The following is a 27,620-nucleotide window of genomic DNA, read 5'->3' on the forward strand; positions in this document are numbered from 1 at the left end:
TGTGGATGTTGCCGAATTTTTCACGTTGAAGAAGTCCTAGGAGATAAGCACCTGCCCGTTCTTCAGAGCGTGATTCTTCCGAGAAAGCACAGAACATGCCTCCACCACATTTCTAATATTAAAAGAAAAAAATGCGGTTTAGCACTGAAACTGGAAGACAGTTGTCTAAATTTCTGAGATGCTGAATCAAAAACAATTTTTCCATTGTGACTTTTAACGCATTTCATCGACTCTAGCTATTAGAGACCATGTAAGGAAAGACATGATGGTTATTGCTTGTTATTAAATATTTTCTAAGCTTCCTATCATTTGGATCAATCAATCCACTTGAGAGTATTTTATTCCTATCTGGGGCTAATTTTGATGTATTAAAAAAAAAACTTCTATGGAGTATTTTCATATGTTATAAATATGTTCTTAAAAGTGGTCTTTATAACTTTTGCCTATGGGTGATAAGTATTTTAATTAATATTGGTTCTTATCCTGCATAATTACTAAAATAAGATTCTGTTTACCTTTTTTAAAGATGTCAATGGTATATAAAGGCCAAAATGAAGTCAGAAGAGAAGAGAAGAAAGGACTTACAGAATGGGCATTGTAAGTAGTTCAGTGACTGTATTCCATGATTTTCTACTGTTCCAGCACTTCAAGAGTTCATTTTAAACTTGTATCCATGAATTGTGAAAGCCAAAGAAATTCAGTTCCAACCTTTCAGCATTAAGACTTTTCATCTGGTTTCTAGGTTTGCTGGTGGAAATTGCACCTGCTTCTCATTAAATGATAATACCTTTTTCCTAATTCTGCTTGCTGGAAAACACAACAGACTGAATATGCTAAAAATACAAGATGACTGATTATATCTAGTTATTTACCATTCACAATGGCTCCAAAACATTAGTTGGTTTTATTTAGTGGAGCATTAGCCATAGAAATATTAAGGAATTCTTATTCCCTCTTACAGGGACTGTCATTTAACATATAACAAATCAATTTACAATTCATTAACACTAAAAAAGAAAATCAGCTCTTTAACTCTTAGAATATGTATGAAATCCTTGAGCTGACTACAAGGTTATATTCATTTGAAGGATCTCTTCCCAAGCAAGCTATAATTACCACTATAGTTGGTTTGATAATTGCCACCGTCTCCTCCCCAGCACCCACCTTCACCTCCACCTCCAAATTGCAAACTACTTTGTCAAGACAGATTCTCTGGCATGAGACACTGAATTAACAAGAAAGGGATGTTCTCTAATTAACCACAGTATAGAGATAATATGTGAGGCAAGTTGTTTAACTATTTAAACTCATCTTCTATTTCAAATTGAGCTCAAGTTATAAGGGACTTTTCGATCTATATTACCCTCCAGCTAACGGAAAGGATTTAAGTGAGGAAATTATAAACTAGAGGGATGCTTTAGGGCTATTTTTAAGGCTCATGTGATTTCTCAGAGAGAGGTCTGAGGACAAGCTGCATTAGAATGTTTCACCCTTACTCACCAAAGTTCAGACTCAGAAGGTCCAGGGTAGGGCTAAGACATGAGCATTTTCAGGAAGCTCTCCTAGGTTGTTCTTTTCACAAAGAGTTTGAGGCTCACTGCCCTGGCAGAGAAGGGAGAGCCGAGACAGCTGATACCAGGCAAAGGATGAGCTGAAAGTAATGTAGACAGAGGCAGAAACCTGGATCTAGACACTTGGACCAATGACTTAAGCTGAGCAACCCTAAGATTCACTGCAGTGAATTCAGTACTGAACTGCAAAAGAAGAAGATGCTCCTGAGGTATTTATTACCTGTTTTCCAGCTAGCAGTTTAGCATAAACTAAACCAGATGGGCCCAGCAAGAAGCAATGAAAATAACCTGAGGCAGCCAGGTACAATAGAAGAAAGATAACAAACAGATGTTTAAGAAGACACGAATAAGTAGTAACCAGATATTCAAAATTGAAACTAAGTTTGGGTTTTTTTTTCCTATACTACATATATTGTAAAAAAAAAAAAAAGTGATACTAACTAATCAGTTTATTCTGTAGAATGTATCTCACTTTAAATTATTGAATGGTTAAATGTTAAAACCATGTATGAGTTAATAAATGGCATCTGTTACCTGTGCATAAAGTAATGTTATCAATATGATACTACTAATCATCTCATAGTAGCCTTTGAGCTTCTAGCATTCAATCTGAAATCACAACTCCTACTGTTACAAAAATATCCTGAGGTACAAATGATCTGTTCTTGTTTCCTCCAATCTAAAGTCAAATTCTTGGTTTGAGAAGTCAAGAAAAGCATGGCATTTCAGAATCAGTCAAATCTATCGAGAAATATGATTTTCTGGAGCTCTTTTGGGAAGTACTAATCTTCTCAAATCCAGTACTAGAAGACAGGAGGAAAAAGTAATGAAAGAAGACAACAGGCATAGAAGAACTCATGAAGCAAATTATTGCTAATAATGGGCATTTCATCACCTCCTCTAAACTCATTTTATTGCCTTTTGTTTGTTTGCTTTTGAGATATTCTTGCAAGAGCATGTTTCTAAGGAGACCTAGGCAATGCTTAATTCAGGGTGTTGTATGGTTTTCAAAATCTAAGAAGCAGCAAAACCAGATATAATTTACTCTGCCACAAATTTAGCATTGATCTTTTAATCCTTACTAATTCGTATTCCGTAAAGGTTTGCTGTGTGTTTATTTCCTATAAAACTACACCTAAGGTATTTGGAAAGGTGCAAAGATGTATAAGAAATGATCTCCTGTCCTCCAGGAGCTAGCAGCCTGATGTGGAAAACAGAAACCAGTGAGCAAAACAGAGGAATATCCACAGGCAGTCTGTGACTACTTTACATACTGAAGAAGTTGCAAATTAATATGCAACCAGACATCCAATTTTCTAGCCACCCCTATTCATCTTCCTACCTGCCTGTGGGCTGTGAGCACCCACCAGGGAAAGAGGAGCAGCTACATCTGGTCAACGACCAGATTTGGACCTTTGATTCTTATCCTCCCCTCCAGGGTAGACAATGGGTCCTTTCCAGGACAATGTGCAATTTGGCCATGGAAGCAAATACAAGAACGCAGGACAGGGCCGTTTCCACAGTGTAGTGGTCCTCCCTGTCACTGTGCCATGAAGTCTGTGCTTTACTGCCTAAGAGTTTCTGGAAGGGGAGAGACCACAGGACTAGGACATGAGTTCAGGAAAACCTAGTGCCTTAGAGTACAAAGGTCCGGGAGGGACTCTAAGGGGCTTGTTTTTATGTTTTGGAGGGGGAGAAGGTTTATGCTTTGTTTCCCCCATGTCCTGAGCTAGATCAAATGTAAAATATATGGGTACTAGTGGCTAAGTGAGCTGATTAAACGTTTTACAGAAATATCATAAAAATGTGTCTTATGGAACTTGTCAGCTCACTCTCTCTGAAATTACCAGCTCATTTTACATCGAGAATTAGGTAAATAAAATTTTGAGTCCAAGTATTCAAAGCTTTAATGGGATGGCAAGTGGGTGGGGGGAGACAAAAATAGAAAAGAGAATTGAATTTAAGTAACAAGAATGCTTACATCATAAAAACAAACAACCCGATTAATAAATGGGCAGAGGAGCTAAATAGACATTTTTCTAAAGAAGGCATACAGATGGGCAATAGACACAGGAAAAGATGCTCAACATCACTAATCATCAAGGAAATGAAAGTCAAACCCACAATGAGGTATCACCTCACACATGTCAGAATGGTTATTATCAAAGAGACAACAAAGAACAAGTGTTGGCAAGGACGTGGAGAAGAGGAAACCCTCATGCACTGTTGGCAGGAATGTAAATTGGTACAGCCACTTTGAAAAACAGTATGGAGGTTCCTCAAAAAAGTAAAAGTAGAACTACTATGCAATCCAACAATTCCAATTCTGGATATTTTCCTGAAGAAAACAAAAACACATATATGTATGCATATGGCTGATTCACTTTGTTGTACAGCAGAAACTAACACAACATTGTAAAGCAATTATCCGATAGAAAGAGGTACAAACTTCCAGTTATTAAATAAGTCATGGATATGTAATGTAAAGTACAGGGAACATAGTCAATAAAATTTTAAAAGCTTTGTATGGTGGCAGGTGGTAACTAGACTTGTCGTGGTGATCATTTTGTAATGTATAAAAATACATTGTACAATGTATTACATTGTACAATACAATGTAAAACATTGTACACCTGAAACTAACATAATATTGTGAGCCATTTATAGTTCAGTTAAAAAAAAGAATGACTACTTTAGTACGTCACTCCTCATTTCAAATATTCACAAGATGTTTGATTACTAGAATACCCTTGAACTAATTCAGTCTTTTATTTTGTTGCAGTACACTTCCCAGGAATTAAAACTTACATAGATCCAGATACATATGAAGACCCATCCCTAGCAGTCCATGAATTTGCAAAGGAGATCGATCCCTCAAGAATACGCATTGAGAGAGTCATTGGGGCAGGTAAACATAAAGTCTACACTTTTGAAGTTACGATCCCTTAATGGTTTTGTAACTGGTTTATCAACATACTATTTTAAATCTTAGCAGTTTTAGTCACCGGAAAATTTTTTAAAATGAGAAGTAAAATTATTTTGTATATATGATGTTATTGTTTTAAAAAGTATTGCAAGTGCCCAAATTCAGTTTCCAAACAATGAGAAAATCCATGAAAGTTATTTTTAACATCCTGTAGTCATCCTTTCAGTATTGAGACAAATTACAATGAAACTAGAGTGATTCAGGAATTTATTTTGGAAATGCAACTTCAGGAGTTTGTCATAGGTTATTACAGATTTACTTAAAACCCAACGTCTACAGACATATACTATAATTAGTATTCACAGTGATGACCTTGAGGTCCTGCAAGATCCAGCAGTGTTCTGAGACTCACTGAGTATAAAATTAGGTTCAATATAGTTTTATATCATTTTAATGCAAACTAATAATTTCTGTATGTAGAATATTCAAATACTCAGAACACTATATTATTCAATTATTCTGGATAAATACAAATTTATTATGAACCAGACCCCAAGAATTTCTTCTGTACATTACCTAGGGCACAGGCCAAGCCAATATAACAAAGAGGCCCCAGAATATAAATGTGTTCCTCTTGCAAGTCCTTGACCCAAGGTGAGTAATCCATGCTGGCAGAGGAGCTCTCATGCAAAAGGTCTTGAAAGGACCCAAGTTCCTTCTACTCTTTGCTCTGCCCTCCCCTAGCATGTTATCCTCTGAATGGTCAAAGCTGGTCACCAGCACATCTACCTTTTGGTCTATGAGAAGGAAAAGGAAAGAGTTTGGGCTCTTTGCCTTTGCCTTTAGGACAATTAGCTTTGTCTTTAAGGCAATAACCTGAAATTGCAAGCATGTCTATTCACGTCTCAATGGTCCAAATGCAATCACGTGGATACACTTAAATGCAAGAGAGTTTGGAAATATAATTTCTGACTGGGCAACCATGCATGCAGCTAAAAAGGGGAGGGGAATGTGCTACTAAATAGAGAAGGAAGGCTGAATCCTGAAGGGGGGTGTTGTCCTCCTCTAGATGCTGGATATCTGTGTAATCCTTTAGAGAGAGCAGAACATACCATTCCAGCTGGGTATCATGTCTTTGCAAACACCAGAAGGCTTTCTTCCTTTCAAAACTCTTCTTCACCAGAAAGACTGGCTACATAATTTACAGGGACCAGTGCAAAATGAAAATGTAGAGTTCCTTGTTAAAAAGACTATTAAGAATTTCAAGACAGTGACAACAGAGCATTAAACAGCAGAGCACTTCTAAACTCAAGGTGCTGGGTGACTACACCCAAGAAGCTGACTATTTCACAGAGAGCTAGCACTACACTGGGAATTCCAGGAAATTTGGAGAGACCCCTTCCTTATGTCATTTCACTCCTTATGCACCATGGATCATCTCATCTCCTCCATGGCCTATTTTCCCTCTGAAAGCTGACACTAGGGTCCTATACACTTAAATCTTGATGCTCACAGCCAAAGAGTTTGTCTTATCAGAAAGATTAAGAACCTGGAATGGAATCAGATTCTCTCTTCTCTTCTGATGAACATAAAGCACGTCAATAGGCATTAAAGGCATAATTGAAAAGAGTGATTGCGTTATATCCATTAGTTTGGGGGTTCTTTTTCTTAAGACAGCAGAGGAATAGAAAAGAGAGGAGATTGAGTAATTCCATTGCACCCTATATTTGGCTTTCTTCCTCTGGCCCCTGAGAAAACAATGGTATGACCTTTCATACTGCATTGTTCCATACTCATGTAGGTACAGGAGAAGTATTTCTTGTTGTAGAGTTTTGTGCATATTTTAAACACCAATGTCTGAAATCTGTTGAGAGAGAAAAATCAAGTGTCTGAAGTGTGCAAAGTGTCAACTGAAAAAAACCCAAAACTACACAATTTAAAAACTGCGAGTTGAGTTCATTCATTGTCTTACTGAGGACTATTCCCTGGGAGACAGCCTCTCAGATAGCTCTGAGAAACTGTTCCAAAGAGGTAAAGGGGGATTTGGCAAGTGGGATACGTACAACCAAGCGCACATCTCACAACTTGGTAGAAGGTTGCAGCTAGTCATAGTCATGAAGAGGAACAGATATCTTAGTTAATGGTTTTAGTGCTTTTCTAAGTATGGGAAGATACAAGAATCCAGGTTCATAAAAATTTTCTCCAGAAAATATCTAACTAGTTGAAGACTTGTTCTGCCAGTTTTCCCAGAACACAGAGTGCCTTCATTCCTGATTTCTGCCCTGAACTCCTTTCAGGGTGTCTTAAAGGTCAGTGGCTGCAGTGGCTAATAACTCAGTCCTTATAGAGCTGGATGGCCAGTGCTAGTGACATTCTTTAGTTAGCAAGACAAATAAATTCAGTTTATCTTTAGTGTTTGGGTTTTTTTAACCAAAATATAATTTTATCCTGAAAAAAAGTATGACAGATATTGCCAAAGCAAACCATAACGATTAAAGAGACTATTTTAATATCACGGCCTCCCTACTCTGTCTAAACTCTAGTATGTCATAATGGGATTCATTTTTTTTGGCAAAGACAGAAGATGTATAGGTGTATAGGATTAACATCAGTGTCCCTTTTATAATTATTCATCTTTGACTATTTCAGCTTTCAAACAATATGCTAAGTGATCATTTACTATCTTCAGAAAAATCATAAAAATAAAAATGCTTTATGAGAAAAAGCTATTGTAATATAACTTCCCTCTTTGTGCCCCTGGCCTGTACTACTCTGTTGTTACTTAACCCCATTAGGTCATGTTCCTAAAGCTCAGCAGCAGTGTGAAAAAAACATTGTTCAGTCAAACAAAGGAATTAATAGAGTTTTCTAACATCCATGACATTGTAAGGGAGGAAAAACTTTCCGCTACCCTTCTAGGGTCTTTTGGCTGGTCTGTTAATTAAATTGGCGTAAGACATTAACAGGAGGAAAAAATCTAATTATGTACAACAGGAGCCCCAAAAAGACAATGAGAGGCTCTCACTGACAGGCAGGCAACTGAAGCTTATATGCCATTTTGAGCTGAGAAGAAGCGGGTGGGGTTTGGGGTTTCAGAAGGAAGGAAGACAAGTCATAGGAGGATAGGAAGAGCAAATGTTTGGTAAACAAATGTTTGCCAAGCCTTACAGAGACAATGGGGCACAGACGAATTTGATCTCAAGGCCCTGCCCCCTGCCCCCTGCAAGCTTAGGCACCTAGCTCTTAGTCTTTGTAATTATCTTTGATGTTAGCTCTCTTCCTGGACCAGGCCCTCTATGTAAGTGGTTTTAGGCAGTTAAGAGGGTGGTATAAAGCTCTCCTTGCATCTGTTGGGCCTCGATTATCTACATTTCAAAATACTCCTCGTGCCAAAGTGGCACCTTCTGGGGCAGCCCGCCCTGAACCTCATCAACATAATTGCACAACTGTTTACTTGCCCAACTTTTTACTGTCAATACTTTCCTCTGGTTGCATCGTATTCTTTACTTTTTCCCCACCCATTTGATTGTTTCTTCTCAAATTCCGTTTCTTTATCATCTGTGTGCATTAGATATTCCTGTTCCCCTTGCAAGTGTAAATTAAGGGACTTAAGGGGAAATGTGGGTGCTGTACAGAGGGGGAGTGTTGTGGGGAAGATGGGAAAGAGAGGCAAGATATCAAGTCTTGATAATTGTCAGATGAAAGATATCAGGTCCCATGAAGGCACTGAGAGTAGCGATAGAGAAGGATGCTTAGATTCACAATTCATTGCTGAGGAAAAATCTGCAAGGCCTCCATGTTTTTTGGCAAACAAATAGTCAAGAATGCTTTCCAGGTTTCCAGTTGGGAGAAATATAATCATTATTTCTTAAATGTGTTATTAAAAAATGAACCCCAAAATAGTCACATTAAAAGAAAGAAAAGAGCATGGAAAATGATATCACACCTAACCTATGACATTTCTTAACATGTCCACTGAAAAATGTTTATTAGATGACTAATATCTACTTATAAAAAGGTACTGAGCTAATTAGATTTTTCATATTAAGTCATTATGCTTATCAAAGGCCTATGTATTCAACCTGTCTTCCACAACCTTTGTCCTGGGATTTTCAACTTTATAACAATCCAAATATGTGACAAATCCTTGGAAAATTTAATTTATCCAATATCTAGGCTGTATGTATATTCTTAAATTATATATGCTATCTTTCGGTGTAAATTTTACTATTTTTTAAAATGTGTTTTCTAGGACTTTTTTCTCTTGTATATCGCTATTATGTTTAATAGTGGCAGTTTATCTTTCTTAGTTCATCAATACAGGCCAAAATTTCCATGAAAATGCACATTTCCCTTTAAATGAAGTGAGTAGCTCTGTTGCATAGGAGACGATAAAGGTCATCTATCTCCTTTGACTTTTTGCATGATAAAATGAAATACTGTGGCCAGAGGAAAACAGAAACAGTAAAACAGAAATTCCCAGGCTAAGAGAGCCAAGTCAGATTAGGGTAGAATCATTATTTTACACATACTTTGAGAGATAATGAGAAAACTAGTAAACTAAATTTTAATCATGGGCTGAAAAAGGTCATTGGAAGGCTATTTCTTTTTCAGGGTAGTACTGAACCTAAACCATTCTATGAAAAACTTGCAGAGTATCTAAAATTTTGAAACATTATTCCACTGAAAAAAATCGTTCTTAGGTCTCTTAAGCCCATAGGGCACCCTTCTTATATTTGACCTTCCCTTTTTCCCTAGTCTCAACGGAAATGCATAATATCTCCCCATCATTCATATTTCTGTCCCTTTATCTGTACAAAACTCATTACCACCTCCACTATCTGCCTTGTCTTCTCCTGGCTTACTGTCACCATTATTTTTTCTCTTCCTTGAAAAGTCAAGAGCTTTTAGCTGTTGGTTTCTCAGCAATCATCTGCAGGTAAAAGAAAGTCAAAAGGACAACAAAAAGGATATAAAAAGTGAATGTCAAATCAGTGATTTATTCAGCCTAATATTTGATTCCCTTATTGCCTTTCCCGTTTGAGGTCATAGTTGCACATGATAATGTGCAAAGCAAAATGCTTGCTTTATGTACCTTTCTTAATTCCTCTGCCATCCCTCAGCAAACCTCTTCTCTGTAGTTTAGAATCTATTAATTTTAGTTATCTTAAACTTTCTCATCCCCTTTATTATTTTTGTTCCTCTTCTACAGCTATAGTATAATTTTTTGCAACATGACAATGAGAAACGTAGGCAGTATTCCAGATGCGGTTGCACAATTTACTTTTACAAAGAGTAACTTGAATTTATGGCTCATTTCCTCTATCTTTAGATGAGATGATCTTATCAGATACAAATTTTGTCCTTGTCTTTCAACTTAAAGGATTTATGGTAGAGGTCAGATTCATTTTCTTTTCTAGGAAACTCCTTTGTCCAACCAATAGACTGAAAGTAGGATCAACAACAGATTCTGGCAAGATCTTTGTGCTTTTTACTCAAGAATTCCATAGCTTTCTAAATCAAATGGTGTAATGAAAGATGGGCTTTATCCTGTCGACAAAAAATTAAATCAGTCAATCTAACAAAGAAATGGAAAATTTTATTTGAGCCAAATTTGAGGATTTTAACCTGGGAAGAGCATCTCAGAAAGCTCTGAGAACTGTTCCACCTGATAGAAGTCAAAGCACAGTTATATAAGTTTTCTGAGACAGATGGCTGTAGATCAAATTACTTATTATTGAGAAATTTACATAATCCAGATCTAAGCATCATCATGGTGGGTCATGTGACCCCTTACAAGATCAAGAAGTAATGTTATCTTTTAAGGAGCTGTCTTGTTGATGCTAGGTGAATGTTGCTGTTTATGGTTGAGCAGGTATTTCTGCCCATGAGGGAGGTCTGGACGATAATGCAGATACACAATGCACAGTGGTGGGAGAAAGGAGGCCAGAAGGCAGAAAAGAATTTTTGTCTAAATTTTTCTTGTTTTGCCATAAAATATGAATTTTATTTCACAGTCCATTCTCCCTGGACATTATGATATGAATTAAAAACACAGAGACTGAAGGCACACCGATGCAGACTTGAATCACAGCTTTGCTACTAATTCACTCAGTGACCTTCTGCAATTTACTGATCTTTCGGAAATTTGCTTTATCTATAAAATAGATTCATAATAATAATAGTTATTTTGCAGGATTCATGTAAGAGTTAGAGATGACACATATCGAGGACCTGTCATGCTATAGACACTCAGTAAAAAGGTGGGAACGACTATTAGGTTAAAAAGAGTTATAGCTTTTATATTCAGTTAATATGGATAGAAGAATGACACTCTGTGCCCAACTCTCAACATATATTATGGTGTAAGATATTAAAATATTGCATATTGATGAAAAATTCAAAAGCTAATGGCTTAGGTAACTGGAATGATACCTATGATTTTCAGTTCGTTGAAAATTAGTAATTAAAAATGAAGTTTCATTTTTGTCAGTACAGTAAGAACTATGCCCATCTCAACAAATGCTTTTCTTTTTTCTTTTTGTTTTTAATTAAAGAAACTCAAAACTTAATTTTTCCTACATCTTGTGAGATTATAATTATCATATATGTGTTTATTTTTTATTTAAACAAGCCATACAATGAAATGAGTTTAACAAAAGAAATTTATTTCAATATCTTAATGTAAAATCATTGTAAATAAGTCATCAATTTATTCCTGGCACATCTAAGAACTTTGGTTAATTTATCAATTTTAATAGACTTTAACTTTATTTTACTTACATTTCAACACTACCTCTTATTTTGGGGGGCTATTTAGTGTACATTTGCTATCTCACATACACATTTCTCAATCTTACAAGTTGCCTCATCATAGTAGTTGTTTGACAAATACTTGTTAAATAAATAAACAAATGAATAAATAAATAAATGACTGAAAGGATATAGAATTAGTTCCAAATAATTATTGTAAATGACTATGTCTATCTGGTTATCAACAAAAATCCTAATATGGAATTTAAAGTACAACACAATATAATATAAAATCGAATGCATATTATATACAAAGTATATAAAAATGAGACAAAAGACCAAATTTATAGAGGACAATTGTGAATTATAGTAGTTGAAATACTTTATATTAATAATTTACTTGATGAATTAGACCAAAATTATAGAACTTATTATATGCCTTTGCATTCACATAGTGAAATACAAAATCTTACAGAAAAGATTACACTGAGATTTTATTTTGTACTGCATTTGTATAACAGATGAGGTAATTTTGAAGAATTTTTATAACTTACGAGGGACTGATTAATTTTCAAACTTTTTTCCCCTTTGGCTTTTTCTTCTAATTTGTATATTGTTAAAATATTTGATGAAATGAAGGAAACTTGGCACCTATTTTCAAAAAAGTACTCCAAGGAGATAGGGGAAGACTGGATACATCTTATATACAAAGAAAAAAATAAAATAATGATACATTCTTTTAAGGCTAAGAGCCAAAATAGAAAAAAGAAGACCCACACATCAACAGCAACAGTTTTTATCCCTTATCATAGTATATTAGTTATCTCTTGCTACATGACAAATTGCCCTAAAACTTAAAGCAAGAACATTTACTATCTCAGTTTTTATGGGTCAGGAATTCAGTCATGGCTTAGCTTCTGCAAGGTTGTTCATAAGGTTGCAATCAAGGTGTCAGCTAGGGCTGTGGTCTCATCTGAAGGCTCAAATAGTCAAGGATACACTTCGAACCTTATTTATATGGCTTCTATCAAGGTACAGTTTGAGAGTTGTTGCAATGAAAGCCTTAATTCCTCATTGCCAGTTGGCTGGAGAACACTCTCAGATTCCTGCCACGTGGACCTCTCCAACATGGTAGCTTAGTTCATTAAACCCAGAAAGAGAGTCTGCTAGCAAGATGGAAATCACAATCTATTGTAACCTAATCATGGAAGTGACATCACATCACTTTGCCTTATTGCATTGGCTATAAATATGATACTAGGTCTAGGCCACAATGGGAATCGCACAAGGGCATGAATACCAGGATGCAGGGATCATTGCAGGCCATCTTTGAAGTCCACCTATCTCATATAGTAAACTTCCAAACTTGAAGTTCATTTGGAGTTTTAAGTTTAATATGAATGTATTAAAGATGGCAGACTCATTAAAAATACATTTGGGGGATAAGTTCATATAAAAATTGGATACAGTTGTAAATTTCTCTCTTGTAAAGAAGTAAAAGGTTGTTTATGTTCTACAATTATTTAATAGTGCTACACACTCAATAATGCTGCCTGAGAGACCATGTGCATTCTTACATTGGTGAACAAAAAGATGTGAATTATATGATTATATGATTTGCTTATGCCACACTGTAGTTCTTCTAGCATAAGGTAATTAGTTGATTGTTCCCATAGTGATACTTGTGTTCTCAGTCTAATTGTCTGTGTATTTAACTAAAGGCTTTTGTCTTTGTAGCCTGTCCAGGTTATTTATTGCTATGTTACAACCCATCCTCAAACTAAATGGCTTCAAATAATAATTGTTTCATTTATTCATGATTCTATGGGTGAACAGTCTGGGCTGGGCTCAGGTGGAGCTGGGGGTTTTGTCTTTTGGTCTCACGTGAGGTCACTCCCATAATGGTGGCTCAACTGAACATGTTGTTGTCAGGTGGTTTGTCTAGGGGGTTCTAAGCAGGGATGATTCATCTCTGTTCCATATGGCTTCACCTCCACCCACAGGCTAGACATCTCAAGGTAGTGTTTCAAGCAGATGAGAAAAAGAGTTGTAAGACCTCTTTAGACCTTGGCTCTGAACTCCTACAACCTAATTCTGACACTATATCTTGGTCAAAGTGAGTCACAAGGCCAGCCCAAACGTAACAAAGTGAAGAAACAGATTCTACCTCTTGATGAGAAGAGGAACAAAGTCACATTGTGAAGGGGCATGCATACAGAGTTGGGAGGAATTTGTAGTCATGTTTTACAATCCACCATATAGCTGATGGTATAAAAAATATCATTATTTTTCAAGCCTAGTTTGAATAACATATTACGAGTTTATTTACTATTTTGTCTCCAAGACCATTTTTGCTTTGCACTCCTAATGAATGATATTCATGTTTTCCTTATTTAGCAACTATGAGTAGGTACTATGAGGTTTACTAAAATGAATAAAAAAGGAACTCAGGCTCAAGAGGGAAGCTAAGGAAAGTCTAGTATATAAGGTAGAAAGGACAAATATAAAGAAGCAGCATCTTAAGTGAGCAAAAGATACATATAAATCACTACTGAAATTCAAAGAATCTGGAGATAACTGCAAACTAGTCAATCAGATCACATAAGGGAGATGGCATTTGAAAGAGAAGGATTGCCAAAATGAAGAAAATGCAGTTTAGACAGGGGGAGAGAGAAGTGATAGAATAAGAGGCGTGGAGATTGTGAAGAGCAATTTTGGGCAATTTCAAGAGATTTTAGAGGTGGGTGACACTTGCTCTTTATTATACCTAATTTCTCTTCAAAGCCTAGGATTTTCCTTTTTCTTGAAGCAAATACAACTCTAGTCCTGCTTCTTAGCTATTAGTAATGGTTAGTGCCTTTTCAGTTTTAGTTTTTAATGACTTAGAAAGTGTAAAATGATTAAAGAAAAGAGGAATGTTTTTTGCTTTTATCGGGCAACTAATAAAAAGAAAATGACTTTCTATTTCATAATTGTTGTGAGAAGCAGATGAGATAAAGTAGAGTCTAATTAACCATCCACCCTTTATCAGAACACTGCCAGTGAAAATGTTCACTACCTCACCAGAAAGTCTATTCCCTTCCTTAGGAGCAGTTCCAATAAATCAAGAATCTTTGTGAGTAATTTTTTGTGTGTATGCTTCCTTATAGCCCTGTATATAATCTTAAAACACTACACACTGGTACTGGTTCTGCAAAATTGAACTTATACAAAGTAAACCTAAGCCTTCTTCCGCACTACTCCGTGACCCTTCAAATATTTGAAGACAACATGTGAACCTCATAAATCTTTCCTTTCTTGCCTAAATTGTCTAAACCTTTCAAACATTTCCATCTGACATGCTTTCTGGATACTTCATCATTCTGATCACCTTCCTCTGGAGAACTAGAGTTTTTCTCTAAATCTTTTCAGAATTGAGCTCAATATTCCAAATATTTTCTAATCAATGCAGAAACCAGGGTAGCACCATTCCTTCTAGGCCTCAATTAATGCAGCCTGAGTTTGCATTTGCTTTTTGAAGAGTTGCCACACACTGATGGCATAGGGACAGTTTACTGCCAGCTTATCCCCAGTGATCTTTCTCAAATGAGTTGCTTTTAAGCCAGGCCTATTTCTATACTTGTTCAATTGACTTTATGATGCTGGGCTATATTTTATTTATATGGCCACAGTGTATATCTATATAAACCATATATATTGTCTATCTATCCAAACTTACATGTTTTCTCATAGTCCCACTTTATAAATATTCCTATTAAATTTCATCAGGTTTATACAGGTGAATTTTCCTAAACTATCCAGGTCGTTCTCTATCTCAATTAGATTAGGCAGTACAATTATCGTCCTTTCCAGTGTCATTCCTGAGTTTTTCTGCCTTACAATTTAGCTGTGTGTCTTTATAATAACTAAGCTCAGAGCTCCCTGTGCTGCAGTTATTTAGTACACTTTCTAATTTTTTTCTTTTTTAGGATAATTGTGTTTGCATTGTTGGAATTCTTTATTTTATAGATATCTATCCTTCACTCTTTATAGAATCTCTGAACATGAAGTTGTACTCAATCTGTAGACAATTTTTTAAACTGCCACCCTGAAGTTTAACATCTACAATTATGGACAAGGCTTTTTTCCTAGGCTGTTAGGTATCTTAAAATTAAAATGATCAGTTTCTCCCAAGTTCACACTTCAAAGGGCTTTATTCAGAACTAAATCAAAGTAACAGTTCCTGATAACTTTTTGAAAGATGGAAACAGCAGCAAGGCAGGAATTTATGATCATTTTTAGCCCCTCATTTATTGCTTTCACGGTGGAATAAATAAACACAGGATAGGAAGGTGTGTTATGTAAGGATTGTTTAGAACTTGAAGCATATGGGCTTTCCATGTAGTCTAATGAAGTTCTTTATTTAAATGGAAACCTCTGATACTCTGTTCCTGCCAGAATCTATCATGTTTTCCTCCTTTGCTTCATCCTATCAGGAAAGGTAGTCTCTCTTTGATATTAATAATAAGCAAGAGTTACTGAAGTTTATAAGCTTGAGACAGGTTTTATTTGTCATCTCTTTCACTCCTCACAATGCTAAAAATCACAAGAATTACATATGCCCATTTTGCAAACAAGGAAATTAAGACTTAGAGAGATTAAATTATTTGGTCAAAATGAACCAGCTTATACATAATAAAGCCATATTCAGCCACAGAGTACTCTGGTTTCAAGCCCATGCTCTTATTAACCACTACTTTATTACAGATAACTTTTTTTTTTTACCATCTTTATTGGAGTATAGTTGCTTTACAATGGTGTGTTAGTTTCTGCTTTATAACAAAGTGAATCAGCTATACATATACATATATCCCCATATCTCCTCCCTCTTGCATCTCCCTCCCACCCTCCTTATCCCACCCCTCTAGGTGGTCACAAAGCACCCAGATGATCTCCCTGTGCTATGCAGCTGCTTCCCACTAGCTATCAGTTTTACATTTGGTAGTGTATATATTTCCATACCACGCTCTCACTTGGTCCCAGCTTACCCTTCCCCCTCCCCCTGTCCTCAAGTCCATTCTCTACATCTGTGTCTTTATTCCTGTCCTGCCCCTAGGTTCTTCAGAACAATTTTTTTTTTCTTTTTCTTAGACTCCATATAATGTGTTAGTATACGGCATTTGTTTTTCTTTTTCTGACTTACTTCACTCTGTATGACAGATTCTACGTCCATCCACCTCACTACAAATAACTCAATTTTGTTTCTTTTTATGGCTGAGTAGTATTCCATTGAATATATGCACCACATCTTTATCCATTCACCTGTCAATGGACATGTAGGTTGCTTCCATGTCCTGGCTATTGTAAATAGAGCTGCAGTGAACATTGTGGTTCATGACTCTTCGAATTACGGTTTTCTTAGAGTATATGCCCACTAGCAGGATTGCTGGGTCATATGGTAGTTCTATTTTTAGTTTTTTAAGGAACCTCCATACTGTTCTCCATACTGGCTGTATCAATTTACATTCCCACCAACAGTGCAAGAGGGTTCCGTTTTCTCCACACCCTCTCCAGCATTTATTGTTTGTAGATTTTTTTGAAGATGGCCATTCTGACTGGTGTGAGGTGATACCTCATTGCAGTTTTGATTTGCATTTCTCTAATGATTAGTGATGTTGAGCATCCTTTCATGTATTTGTTGGCAATCTGTATATCTTCTTTGGAGAAATGTCTATTTAGGTCTTCTTCCCATTTTTGGATTGGGTTGTTTGTTTTTTGATATTGAGCTGCGTGAGCTGCTTGTAAGTTTTGGAGTTTAATCCTTTGTCAGTTGCTTCATTTACAAATGTTTTCTCCCATTCTGAGGGTTGTCTTTTTGTCTTGTTTATGGTTTCCTTTGCTGTGCAAAGCTTTTAAATTTCATTAGGTCCTATTTGTTTATTTTTGTTTTCATTTCCATTTCTCTAGGAGGTGGGTCAAAAAGGATCTTGCTGTGATTTATGTCATGGAGTGTTCTGCGAATATTTTCCTCTAAGAGTTTGATAGTTTCTGGCCTTACATTTAGGTCTATAATCCATTTTGAGTTTATTTTTGGTATTGTGTTAGGGAGTGTTCTAATTTCATTTCTTTACATGTAGCTGTCCAGTTTTCCCAGCACCTCTTATTGAAGGGGCTGTCTTTTCTCCATTGTATATTCTTGCCTCCTTTTTCAAAAATAAGGTGACCAGGCTTCCCTGGTGGCACAGTGGTTGAGAGTCCGCCTGCTGATGCAGGGGACACAGGTTCGTGCCCCAGTCTGGGATGATCCCACATGCCGCGGAGCGGCTGGGCCCATGAGCCATGGCCGCTGAGCCTGCGTGTCCAGAGCCTGTGCTCCACAACAGGAGAGGCCACAACAGTGAGAGGCCCGCGTACCACCAAAAAAAAAAAAAAAGAAAAAAGAAAAAATAAGGTGACCATAGGTGCATGGATTTATCTCTGGGCTTTCTATCCTGTTCCATTGATCTATATTTCTTTTTTTGTGCCAGAACCATACTGTCTTGATTACTGTAGCTTTGTAGTATAATCTGAGGTCTGGGAGCCTGATACCTCCAGCTCCGTTTTCTTTCTCAAGATTGCTTTGGCTATTTGGGGTCTTTTGTGTTTCCATACAAATTGTGAAATTTTTCTTCTAGTTCTGTGAAAAATGCCAATGGTAGTTTAATAGGGATTGCATTGAATCTGTAGATTGCTTTGGGTAGTAGAGTCATTTTAACAACGTTGATTCTTCCAATCCGAGAACATGGTATATCTCTCCATCTGTTTGTATCATCTTTAATTTCTTTCATCAGCATCTTATAGTTTTCTGCATGCAGGTCTTTTGTCTCCTTAGGTAGGTTTATTCCTAGATATTTTATTCCTTTTCTTGCAATGGTAAATGAGAGTGTTTCTTGATTTCTCTTTCAGATTTTTCATCATTAGTGTGTAGGAATGCCAGAGATTTCTGTGCATTAACTTTGTATCCTGCTAGTCTACCAAATTCGTTGATTAGCTCCTTTTGTTTTCTGGTAGCATCTTTAGGATTCTCTTTGTATACTATCATGTCATCTGCAAACAGTGACAGCTTTACTCCTTCTTTTCTGATTTAGATTCCATTTATTTCTTTTTCTTCTCTGAATCCTGTGGCTAAAAGTTCCAAAACTATGTTGAATAAGAGTGGTGAGAGTGGGCAACCTTGTCTTGTTCCTGATCTTAGTGGAAATGGTTTCAGTTTTTCCCCATTGAGAAGGATGTTGGCTGTTCGTTTGTCATATATGGCCTTTGTTATGTTGAGGTAAGTTCCCTCTATGCCTACTTTCTGGAGGGTTTTTATCATAAATTGGTGCTGAATTTTGTCAAAAGCTTTCTCTGCATCTATTGAGATGATCATATGGTTTTTCTCCTTCAATTTGTTAATATGGTTTATCACAATGATTGATTTGCGTATATTAAAGAATCCTTGCATTCCTGGGATAAACCCCACTTGATCATGGTATATAATCCTTTTAATGTGCTGTTGGTTTCTGTTTGCCAGTATTTTGTTGAGGATTTTTGCATCCATGTCATCAGTGATATTGGCCTGTAGTTTTCTTTCATTGTGACATTTTTGTCTGGTTTTTGAATCAGGGTGATGGTTGCCTTGTAGAATGAGTTTGGGAGTGTTCCTCCCTCTGCTTATTTTGGAAGAGTTTGAGAAGGATAGGTGTTAGCTCTTCTATAAATATTTGATAGAATTCGCCTGTGAATCCATCTGTTCCTGGGCTTTTGTTTGTTGGAAGATTTTTAATCACAGTCTCAATTTCGTTGCTTGTGATTGTTCTGTTTATGTTTTCTATTTCTTCCTGGTTCAGTCTCAAAAGGTTGTGCTTTTCTAAGAATTTGTCCATTTCTTCTGGGTTGTACATTTTATTGGCATAGAGTTGCTTGTAGTAATCTCTCATGATCCTTTGTATTTCTCCAGTGTCAGTTGTTACTTCTCCTTTTTCATTTCTAATGCTATTGATTTGAGTCTTCTCCCTTTTATTCTTGATGAGTCTGGCTAATGGTTTATCAATTTTGTTTATCTTCTCAAAGAACCAGCTTTTAGTTTTATTGATCTTTGCTATCGTTTCCTTCATTTCTCTTTCATTTATTTCTGATTTGATCTTTATGATTTCTTTCCTTTTACTAACTTAAGGTTTTGTTTCTTCTTTCTCTGATTGCTTTAGGTGTAAGGTTAGGTTGTTGAGATGTTTCTTGTTTCTTAAGGTAGGATTGTATTTCTATAAACTACCCTCTTAGAACTGCTTTTCCTACATCCCATAGGTTTTTGGTCATTGTGTTTCCATTGTCATTTGTTTCTAGATATTTTTTTATTTCCTCTTTGATTTCTTCAGTGATCTCTTGGTTATTAAGTAGTGTATTGTTTAGCCTCCTTGTGTTTGTATTTTTTACAGATTTTTTCCTGTAATTGATATCTAGTCTCATAGCATTGTGGTCAGAAAAGATACTTGATATGATTTCAATTTCCTTATATTTACCAAGGCTTGATTTGTGACCCAAGATATGATCTATCCTGGAGAATGTTCCATGAGCACTTGAGGAGAAAGTGTATTCTGTTGTTTTTGGATGGAATGTCTTATAAATGTCAATTAAGTCCATCTTGTTTAATGTATCATTTAAAGCTTGTATTTCTTTATTTATTTTCATTTTGGATGATCTGTTCATTGGTGAAAGTGGGGTGTTAAAGTCCCCTACTATGACTGTGTTACTGTCGATTTCCCCTTTTATGGCTATTAGTATTTGCCTTATGTATTGAGGTGCTCCTATGTTGGGTACATAAATATTTACAATTGTTATATCTTCTTCTTGGATTGATCCCTTGATCATTATGTAGTGTCCTTCTTTGTCTCTTGTAATAGTCTTTGTTTTAAAGTCTGTGTTGTCTGATATGAGAATTGCTACTCCAGCTTTCTTTTGATTTCCATTTTCATGGAATATCTTTTTCCATCCCATCACTTTCAGTCTGTATGTGTCCCTAAGTCTGAAGTGGATCTCTTGTAAGCAGCATATATATGGGTCTTGTTTTTGTATCCATTTAGCCAATCTGTGTCTTTTGGTTGGAGCATTTAATCCATTTACATTTAAGGTAGTTATCGATGTGTATGTCTTATTACCATTTTCTGAATTTTTTTGGATGTGTTATTGTAGGTCTTTTCCTTCTCTGTGTTTCCTGCCTAGAGAAATTCCTTTAGCATTTGTTGTAAAGCTTGTTTTGTGGTGCTGAAAATCTTAGCTTTTGCTTGTCTGTAAAGCTTTTAATTTCTCCATTGAATATGAATGAGATTCTTGCTTGGTAGAGTAATCTTGTTTGTAGTTTTTTCCCTTTCATCACTTTAAATATGCCCTGCCACTCCCTTCTCGGTTGTAGAGTTTCTGCTGATAGATCAGCTGTTAACCTTATGGGGATTCCCTTGTGTGTAATTCGTTGTTTTTCCCTTGCTGCTTTTAATATTTTTTCTTTGTATTTAGTTTTTGATATTTTGATTAGTATGTGTCTTGGTGTTTCTCCTTGGATTTATCCTGTGTGGGACTCTCTGCCCTTCCTGGACTTGATTGACTATTTCCTTTACCATATTAGGGAAATTTTCAACTATAATATCTTCAAATATTTTCTCAGTCCTTTTCTTTTTCTCTTCTTCTTCTGGACACCTGTAATTCAAGTGTTGGTGCATTTAATGTTGTCCCAGAGGTCTCTAAGACCGTCCTCAATTCTTTTCATTCTTTTCTCTTTATTCTGCTCTGCAATAGTTATTTCCACTATTTTATCTTCCAGGTCACTTATCTGTGCTTCTGCCTCAGTTATTCTGCTACTGTTTCCTTCTAGAGAATTTTTAATTTCATGTATTGTGTTGTTCATCATTGTTGATTTGCTCTTTACTTCTTCTAGGTCCTTGTTAAACGTTTCTTGTATTTTCTCTATTCTATTTCCAAGATTTTGGATCATCTTTACTATCATTACTCTGAATTCTTTTTCAGGTAGACTGCCTATTTCCTCTTCATTTGTTTGGTCTGGTGGGTTTTTATCTTGCTCCTTCATCTGCTGTGTGTTTCTGTGTCATCTCATTTTGCTTAACTTACTGTCTTTTGTGTCTCCTTTTTGCAGGCTGCAGTTTCGTGGTTCCCGTTGTTTTTGGTGTCTGTCCCTGGTGGCTAAGGTTGGTTCAGTGGGTTGTGTCGGCTTCCAGGTGGAGGGGACTAGTGCCTGTGTTCTGGTGGATGAGGCTGGGTCTTGTCTTTCTGGTGGGCAGGACCGCATCTGGTGGTATGTTTTGTGGTGTCTGTGATCTTATTATGATCTTAGGCAACCTATCTGCCAGTGGATGAGGTTGTGTTCCTGTCTTGCTAGTTTTTTTCCATAGGGTGTCCAGCATTGTATCTTGCTGGTCATTGAGTGGAGCTGGGTCTTAGCATTGAGATGGAGATCTCTGGGAGAGCTTTCACCATTTGTTATTATGTGCATCTGGGAGATCTCTGGTGGACCACTGTCCTGAACTGAGCTCTCCCACATCAGAGGCACAGCCCTGACTCCTGGCTGGAGCACCAAGACCCTGTCAGCCACATGACATCAGTCTTTCAGAGTTCCACTCCAGTGCTCCATTGTCCACAACCTCTCAAAAAGGATTCTTTCCTTGATGGTTAAATTCTCTGGCCCTTCTCTTTATTCTCTCCCGTATCTTGAGCTCCAGGTGTGGTCCTCAGGCAAGTCCCTTCATCTCTCCATGGCTCTGTTTTATCTTTCGGCAGACTGACTTGGACTCTGGCGTGCTGCCCGCTGGCCATGCCCTCAACCCCTGCCGCTGCCACAGAGAGCAGACAGTGCCACAGATAACTTTTTATGTTTGTGAACCTACACTTCCTCCATAAGGATATCTTCTTCCAGCACTTGTGCAATTGCTATTTCTTAAACTATCCTTCTTTACCACAATCTTTATTTGTCTTAGGTGAATTTGGCTGTTTCTTCCTTCTATTCCAGCCATCTGTCGATCTTTTACCAATAGTCATTTCCCAGCTCCATGATGTGAGAACTGCATCCTAGTTGCTGAAAGATTGCTGTGATCTGTAGGGGTAGATTGGGTTGTCACTACTACCACTAACTAACTCTATGTACATTGATCCACCAAAAAACCAAGCGCCTTAGCGGGACGAGCATTGATGTGGATATTGACTATTATCATGAGGTCATTCTTTAAGGTGAGATTACACATTTCCCTCATTTGAACCATGATTCTCATTTCTTATATGCTACATCAACCTTTCAGCAAACCCTGTCAGCTCTGTCTTCAAAATGTATCACAGATTTTAGCCATTTTTTAACACTTCACAGCTCTATCCCTGGCCCAACCCACCAACATCTCTCCTGGCCTCCTTTCTCCCACCTTTTCCCTTCTGTAGTATGTTCTCCACCCATAGCACTGGAAGATCCCTTGGGATGTAAAGCAGATTGTTTCAGTCTGCTCAAAACCCTCTAATCACTTCTTGACTCATGGTAAAAGCTGGTTCACCTACCCAGCTCCCTCTTTAACTTCATCTCCTATAACCTCTCCCTTGCTCACTGCTCTTTGGAACCAATTTCTTCCTTCCTCTTCTTCAAACATGTCTCATGGACTCCCATCTCAAGACCTTTGTACTTGATGCCCCATCGAGTTACACCATTGCACCTCCCTCACATCCTTCAACCCCAGGGCAATGTTACTTTATTAGAAAAACCTCGAAGGACATTTATTTTTTGTGTGTTTTTTTAATTGAAGTATAGTTGACTTACAATGTGTTAATTTCTGCTGTACAGCAAAGTGACTCAGTTATACATATATATACATGCTTTTTCATATTCTTTTCCATTATGATTTATCACTGGATATTGAATGTAGTTCCCATGTGCTATACAGTAGGACCTTGTTGTTCATCCATTCTATATATACCAGTTTGCATCTGCTAATCCCAAACTCCCAATCCATCCCTCTCCCAACACCCTCCCCCTTGACAACCACCAGTCTATTCTCTATGTCTCTGATTCTGTTTCTGTTTCATAGATAAGTTCATTTGTGTCATATTTTAGATTCCACATATAAGTGATATCATATGGTGTTTGTCTTTTCTGTCTGACTTATTTTACTTAGTATGATAATCTCTAGGTCCATCCATGTTGATTTAAATAGCATTATTTTGTTCCTTTTTATGGCTGAGTAATATTCCATTGTATATATGTACCACATATTCTTTATCCATTCATCTGTTGATGGACATTTAGGTTGTTTCCACATCTTGGCTATTATGAATAGTGCTGCTATGAACATAGGGATGCATGTATCTTTCTGAATTATAGTTTTGTCTGGATATATGCCCAGGAATGGGATTGCTGGATCCTATGGTAATTCTATTTTTAGTTTTCTGAGGAAACTCCATGCTGTTTTCCATAGTGGGTGCACCAACTTACATTCCCACCAACAGTGTAGGAGGGTTCCCTTTTCTCCACACCCTCTCCAGCATTTGTTATTTGTAGACTTTTTAATCATGACCATTCTGACCAACGTGAGGTAGTACCTCATTGTAGTTTTGATTTGCATTTCTCTAATAATTAGCAATTTTGAGCATCTTTTCATGTGCCTATTGGCTGGCCATCTGTATTTCTTCTTCAGAGAAATGTCTCTTTAGGTCTTCTGCCCATTTTTCGAGTGGGTTGTTTGTTTTTCTGTTGTTGAGTTGTCTGAGCTGTTTCTGTGTTTTGGAAATTAAGCCCTAGTCAGTTGCATCTTTTGCAAATATTTTCTCCCATTCCATAAGTTGTCTTTTCATTTTCTTTATGGTTTCCTTTGCTGTGCAAAAGCTTTTAAGTTTAAGTAGGTCCCATTTGTTTATTTTTGTTTTTATTTCTATTGCCTTGGGAGGTGACCTAAGAAAACATTGATATGATTTATGTCAGAGAATGTTTTGCCTATGTTTTCTTCTAGGATTTTTATGGTGTCATGTCTTATGTTTAAGTCTTTAAGCCATTTTGAGTTTATTTGTGTGTGGTGAGAGGGCATGTTCTAACTTCATTGATTTACATGTGACTGTCCAAGTTTCCCAACACCACTTGCTGAAGATGCTGTCTTTTTCCCATTGTATATTCCTGCCTCCTTTGTTGAAGATTAATTGACCATAGGTGTGTGGGTTTACTTTTGGGCTCTCTGTCCAGTTCCATTGATCCATAGGTGTGTCTTGGGGTCAATACCATGCTGTTTTGATTACTGTAGTTTTGTAGTATTGTCTGAAGTCTGGAATGATTATGCCTCTTGCTTTGTTCTTTTTCTTCAGGATTGCTCTCATAATTCTGGGTCTTTTATGGCTCCATATGAATTTTAGGATTATTTGTTCTAGTTCTGTGAAAAAGGTCATGCATAATTTGGTAGAGATCGTTTTAAATCTGTAGATTGCTTTTGGTAGTATGGCCATTTTAACAGTATTCTTCTAATCCAAGAACATGGGATATCTTTCCATTTCTCTGAATCATCTTCAATTTCCTGTATTAATTTTTTTTATTAATGCTTTATAGTTCTCAGTATATGTCTTTCACCACCTTGTTGAGGTTTATTCCCAAGTTTTTTACTTTCTTGTGTTGCAATTTTAAAAGGTATTGTTTTTTTTACATTCCCTTTCTGATATTTCATTGTTGGTGTAAAGAAATGCAACTGATTTCTGTATGTAAATTTTGTATCCTGCTACTTTGCTGAATTCGTTCATCAGTTCTAGTAGTTTTAGTGTGGAGTCTATAGGGTTTTCTATATAGTATCATGTCATCTGCATATAATGGCAATTTTACCTCTTCCCTTCCAATTTGGATACCTTTTATTTCTTTTTCTTACCTGATTTCTGTGGCTAAGACTTCCAATACTATGTTGAATAGAAGAGGTGAGAGTGGGCATCCTTTTCTTATCCCAGATTTTAGTGGGAAGACTTTCAACTTTTCCCCGTTGAGTACTGTATTGGCTGTGGGTTTGTCATAAATAGTTTTTATTATTTTGAGATATGTTCCCTCTATACCCACTTTGGTAAGAGTTTTTATCATGAATGGATGTTGAGCCTCTAAGGACATTTATAGAGTAGCAACATTCCTCCCACACTCCCTTTCCCCCTTACTCTGCCTTTTCTTTGCAGCAGTTGTTACCAACTGACATATATTTGTTCTATTTTGTTTTTTCCATTGTCTGTCTTCCTCTTTGTCTCTCCCACTCACTTCTGTGTCCTCAGCCATGTGGAAGGTGCTACATAAACTTTAATGAATGGATATATTGAATAGAATTTACAATATACAAAAATGATGAAAGCATTTATTCATACATTAAATGAATTTTATCCTCAAAAGGCCATAGCCTGGTATAGTATTGGAGTGAGGGGGCCAAGATAGTAATTCACCTTATACATGCCAGGATTGAGTGTTGTGATGGAGATATGATAAGGGACCATCAGCCTCTCAGAGAAAATGCAGACAAGTTAAACTGAGGAATCAAAGAAGACCAACACAAGAGATGACTTCATCCTAAAGAGACTGGAGAGCAACTAAAGAATGTTAGAAGAATTACACAACCTTGCAGTTAAAATGATTATGCTGATGTCTTGTTGAAGGAGGATTTCAATAAGCAGTGATTGGCAGCAGAGAAACTAGTAAGAATGCAGGGATTCAGCAAGACACATAGAACAAGTCTCAGTTTCTGTTTTAATTTTCAAAACCAAAGTGGCTTGCACATATCTGAAAAGTTAAAGAAAATAGAAGGGCTTATAATGAAAAGCACAAGCATTCCGTTCTTCCTCTTGACTCTCCATCTAACTCCGGGTCCTATTCATCTATGGCAATACTTTTTAACTCACTCTGGTTTGTAAGTCCCATGATTACTTCCATATCTATTTTTACTTTAGACATTGTCTGTTGACTTCCTTTTATCATAAAGATTTAGCTTCCTTAGACACCCACCTCTCCTCTCAATGTAGTTGTTAACCTCTGTAACTGATGTTCCCTTTTTAACTTTAAATATTAAAGTCTTGTATATTATTCCAACGTATATACATGCTATTTTTTATACTTATGGCAGTTTCTTACCTATAATCAAAGTGGAAATGTGAAAACAACTTATTTTCAAATTACTATGTGGTGTTTATAAAATGTTTTGGCCTTTTCTGCTAAGATTTCTAATACAGGAGCTCCTGGTACTCAGATGTCATTTTTGTCACGCTGAAAACAGAGAAAGATTTAACCACTTTTAACCTGACTACTGAATTGTGTAGGTCCTTTTTAATGATGCCACCTTCTCCAGAGTAGGTTTGTTCTTCTATGTCCTATTGGTAATGCATGAATTCATGGCTGAGCCTCTCCAGAGCAGGCTTCAGCAAACTATGGCCCATGGGCCAAATTGCCTGTTTTATTAGGACACAGCCCTGAACATCTGTTTAGTCATTGTCTATAGCTGCCCTCATGCTACAACTGCAGAATTAAGTAATATTAAGTAGTTGCAATACAGTCAGAATTTTCCACAAGCCTAAAATATTTATTATCTGGTCCTTGGAAAAAAAAAAAAAAAACCTGCTCTACACTGTTCTAAGACTAGAGCAACATCCAGTATATCCAGACTCTGACACATGAGCACCTGCATTCCTAAATCCTATTCTCCTGCTTCCATTTGGATTGATACGTGGGGCTCATCCTTTATCCTGGTCATTTAACTAAGTTAAAGCCACTATTTCCTCTATCACAGGATTTTCCTCTTTTTTGCTGAAACAAACCTTCCATTTGCTTCCTAACTGAGGGTGGAAAGTTTGCAGATGAGTTATATTTTCTTTTAGATCTGAAAATGTCTTTTCAATAAATGCAATAAGTAATTTGGGCATAGAATTGTAAGTTAAAAATATTTTTCCCTCTGGAGGCTCTGAATGAGACATTTTGGGCACTTAGGGACCTGTTTTATTGGAGATACTCAAATGCCGATATGTGGTTTGTAGTTTCCCTGGGAATTTTTTTTTTCTAGGAAAGAATCTTCTGATATTTTATAGGAATTAGTGGTCAGTTCTTCCCTTTAAAATTTTCAGAATATACCCTTGCCCTGTTTGGGGCCCACTTCTCACTCCTGCCCTTTGCCACAATGGGTGTACCTGAGCCAGGAGTCCATCTGTGGTTCCGCCATGTGAATTTCTCTCCTCTCAACGAAAACAATCTTTTCTCTTCTTTTTTGTACCCTACTACACATATCAATACTCCCCAATCACTTTCCATGTTTAAAAATTTGCTAAACTCTCATCCACTGAAGTCCCATTTCTGGTCCTTTATCCTAAAGGATTACACCTAGTGATTTTCTTTTCTATTA

The 27,620-nt window shown here is 36.7% G+C and overlaps 1 protein-coding gene across 8 annotated transcripts in view; it reads left to right on the forward strand.

Annotated features, from left to right (window-relative positions):
* The window catches only part of EPHA6 (EPH receptor A6), an 867,394-nt gene that overhangs the window by 582,446 nt on the left and 257,328 nt on the right, over positions 1-27,620 (forward strand). For 7 of the 8 annotated variants that reach the window (XM_060297939.1, XM_060297942.1, XM_060297945.1 and 4 more), the window contains 2 exons: positions 527-597; positions 4,354-4,479. In XM_060297939.1, the coding sequence (XP_060153922.1) occupies positions 527-597; positions 4,354-4,479 (197 nt within the window). The remainder of the gene's footprint in view (positions 1-526; positions 598-4,353; positions 4,480-27,620) is intronic. The other variant, XM_060297943.1, reaches the window with a different exon arrangement.

Source organism: Globicephala melas, chromosome 4, assembly GCF_963455315.2.
Source record: "Globicephala melas chromosome 4, mGloMel1.2, whole genome shotgun sequence".
NCBI classification, from domain to species: domain Eukaryota; kingdom Metazoa; phylum Chordata; class Mammalia; order Artiodactyla; family Delphinidae; genus Globicephala; species Globicephala melas.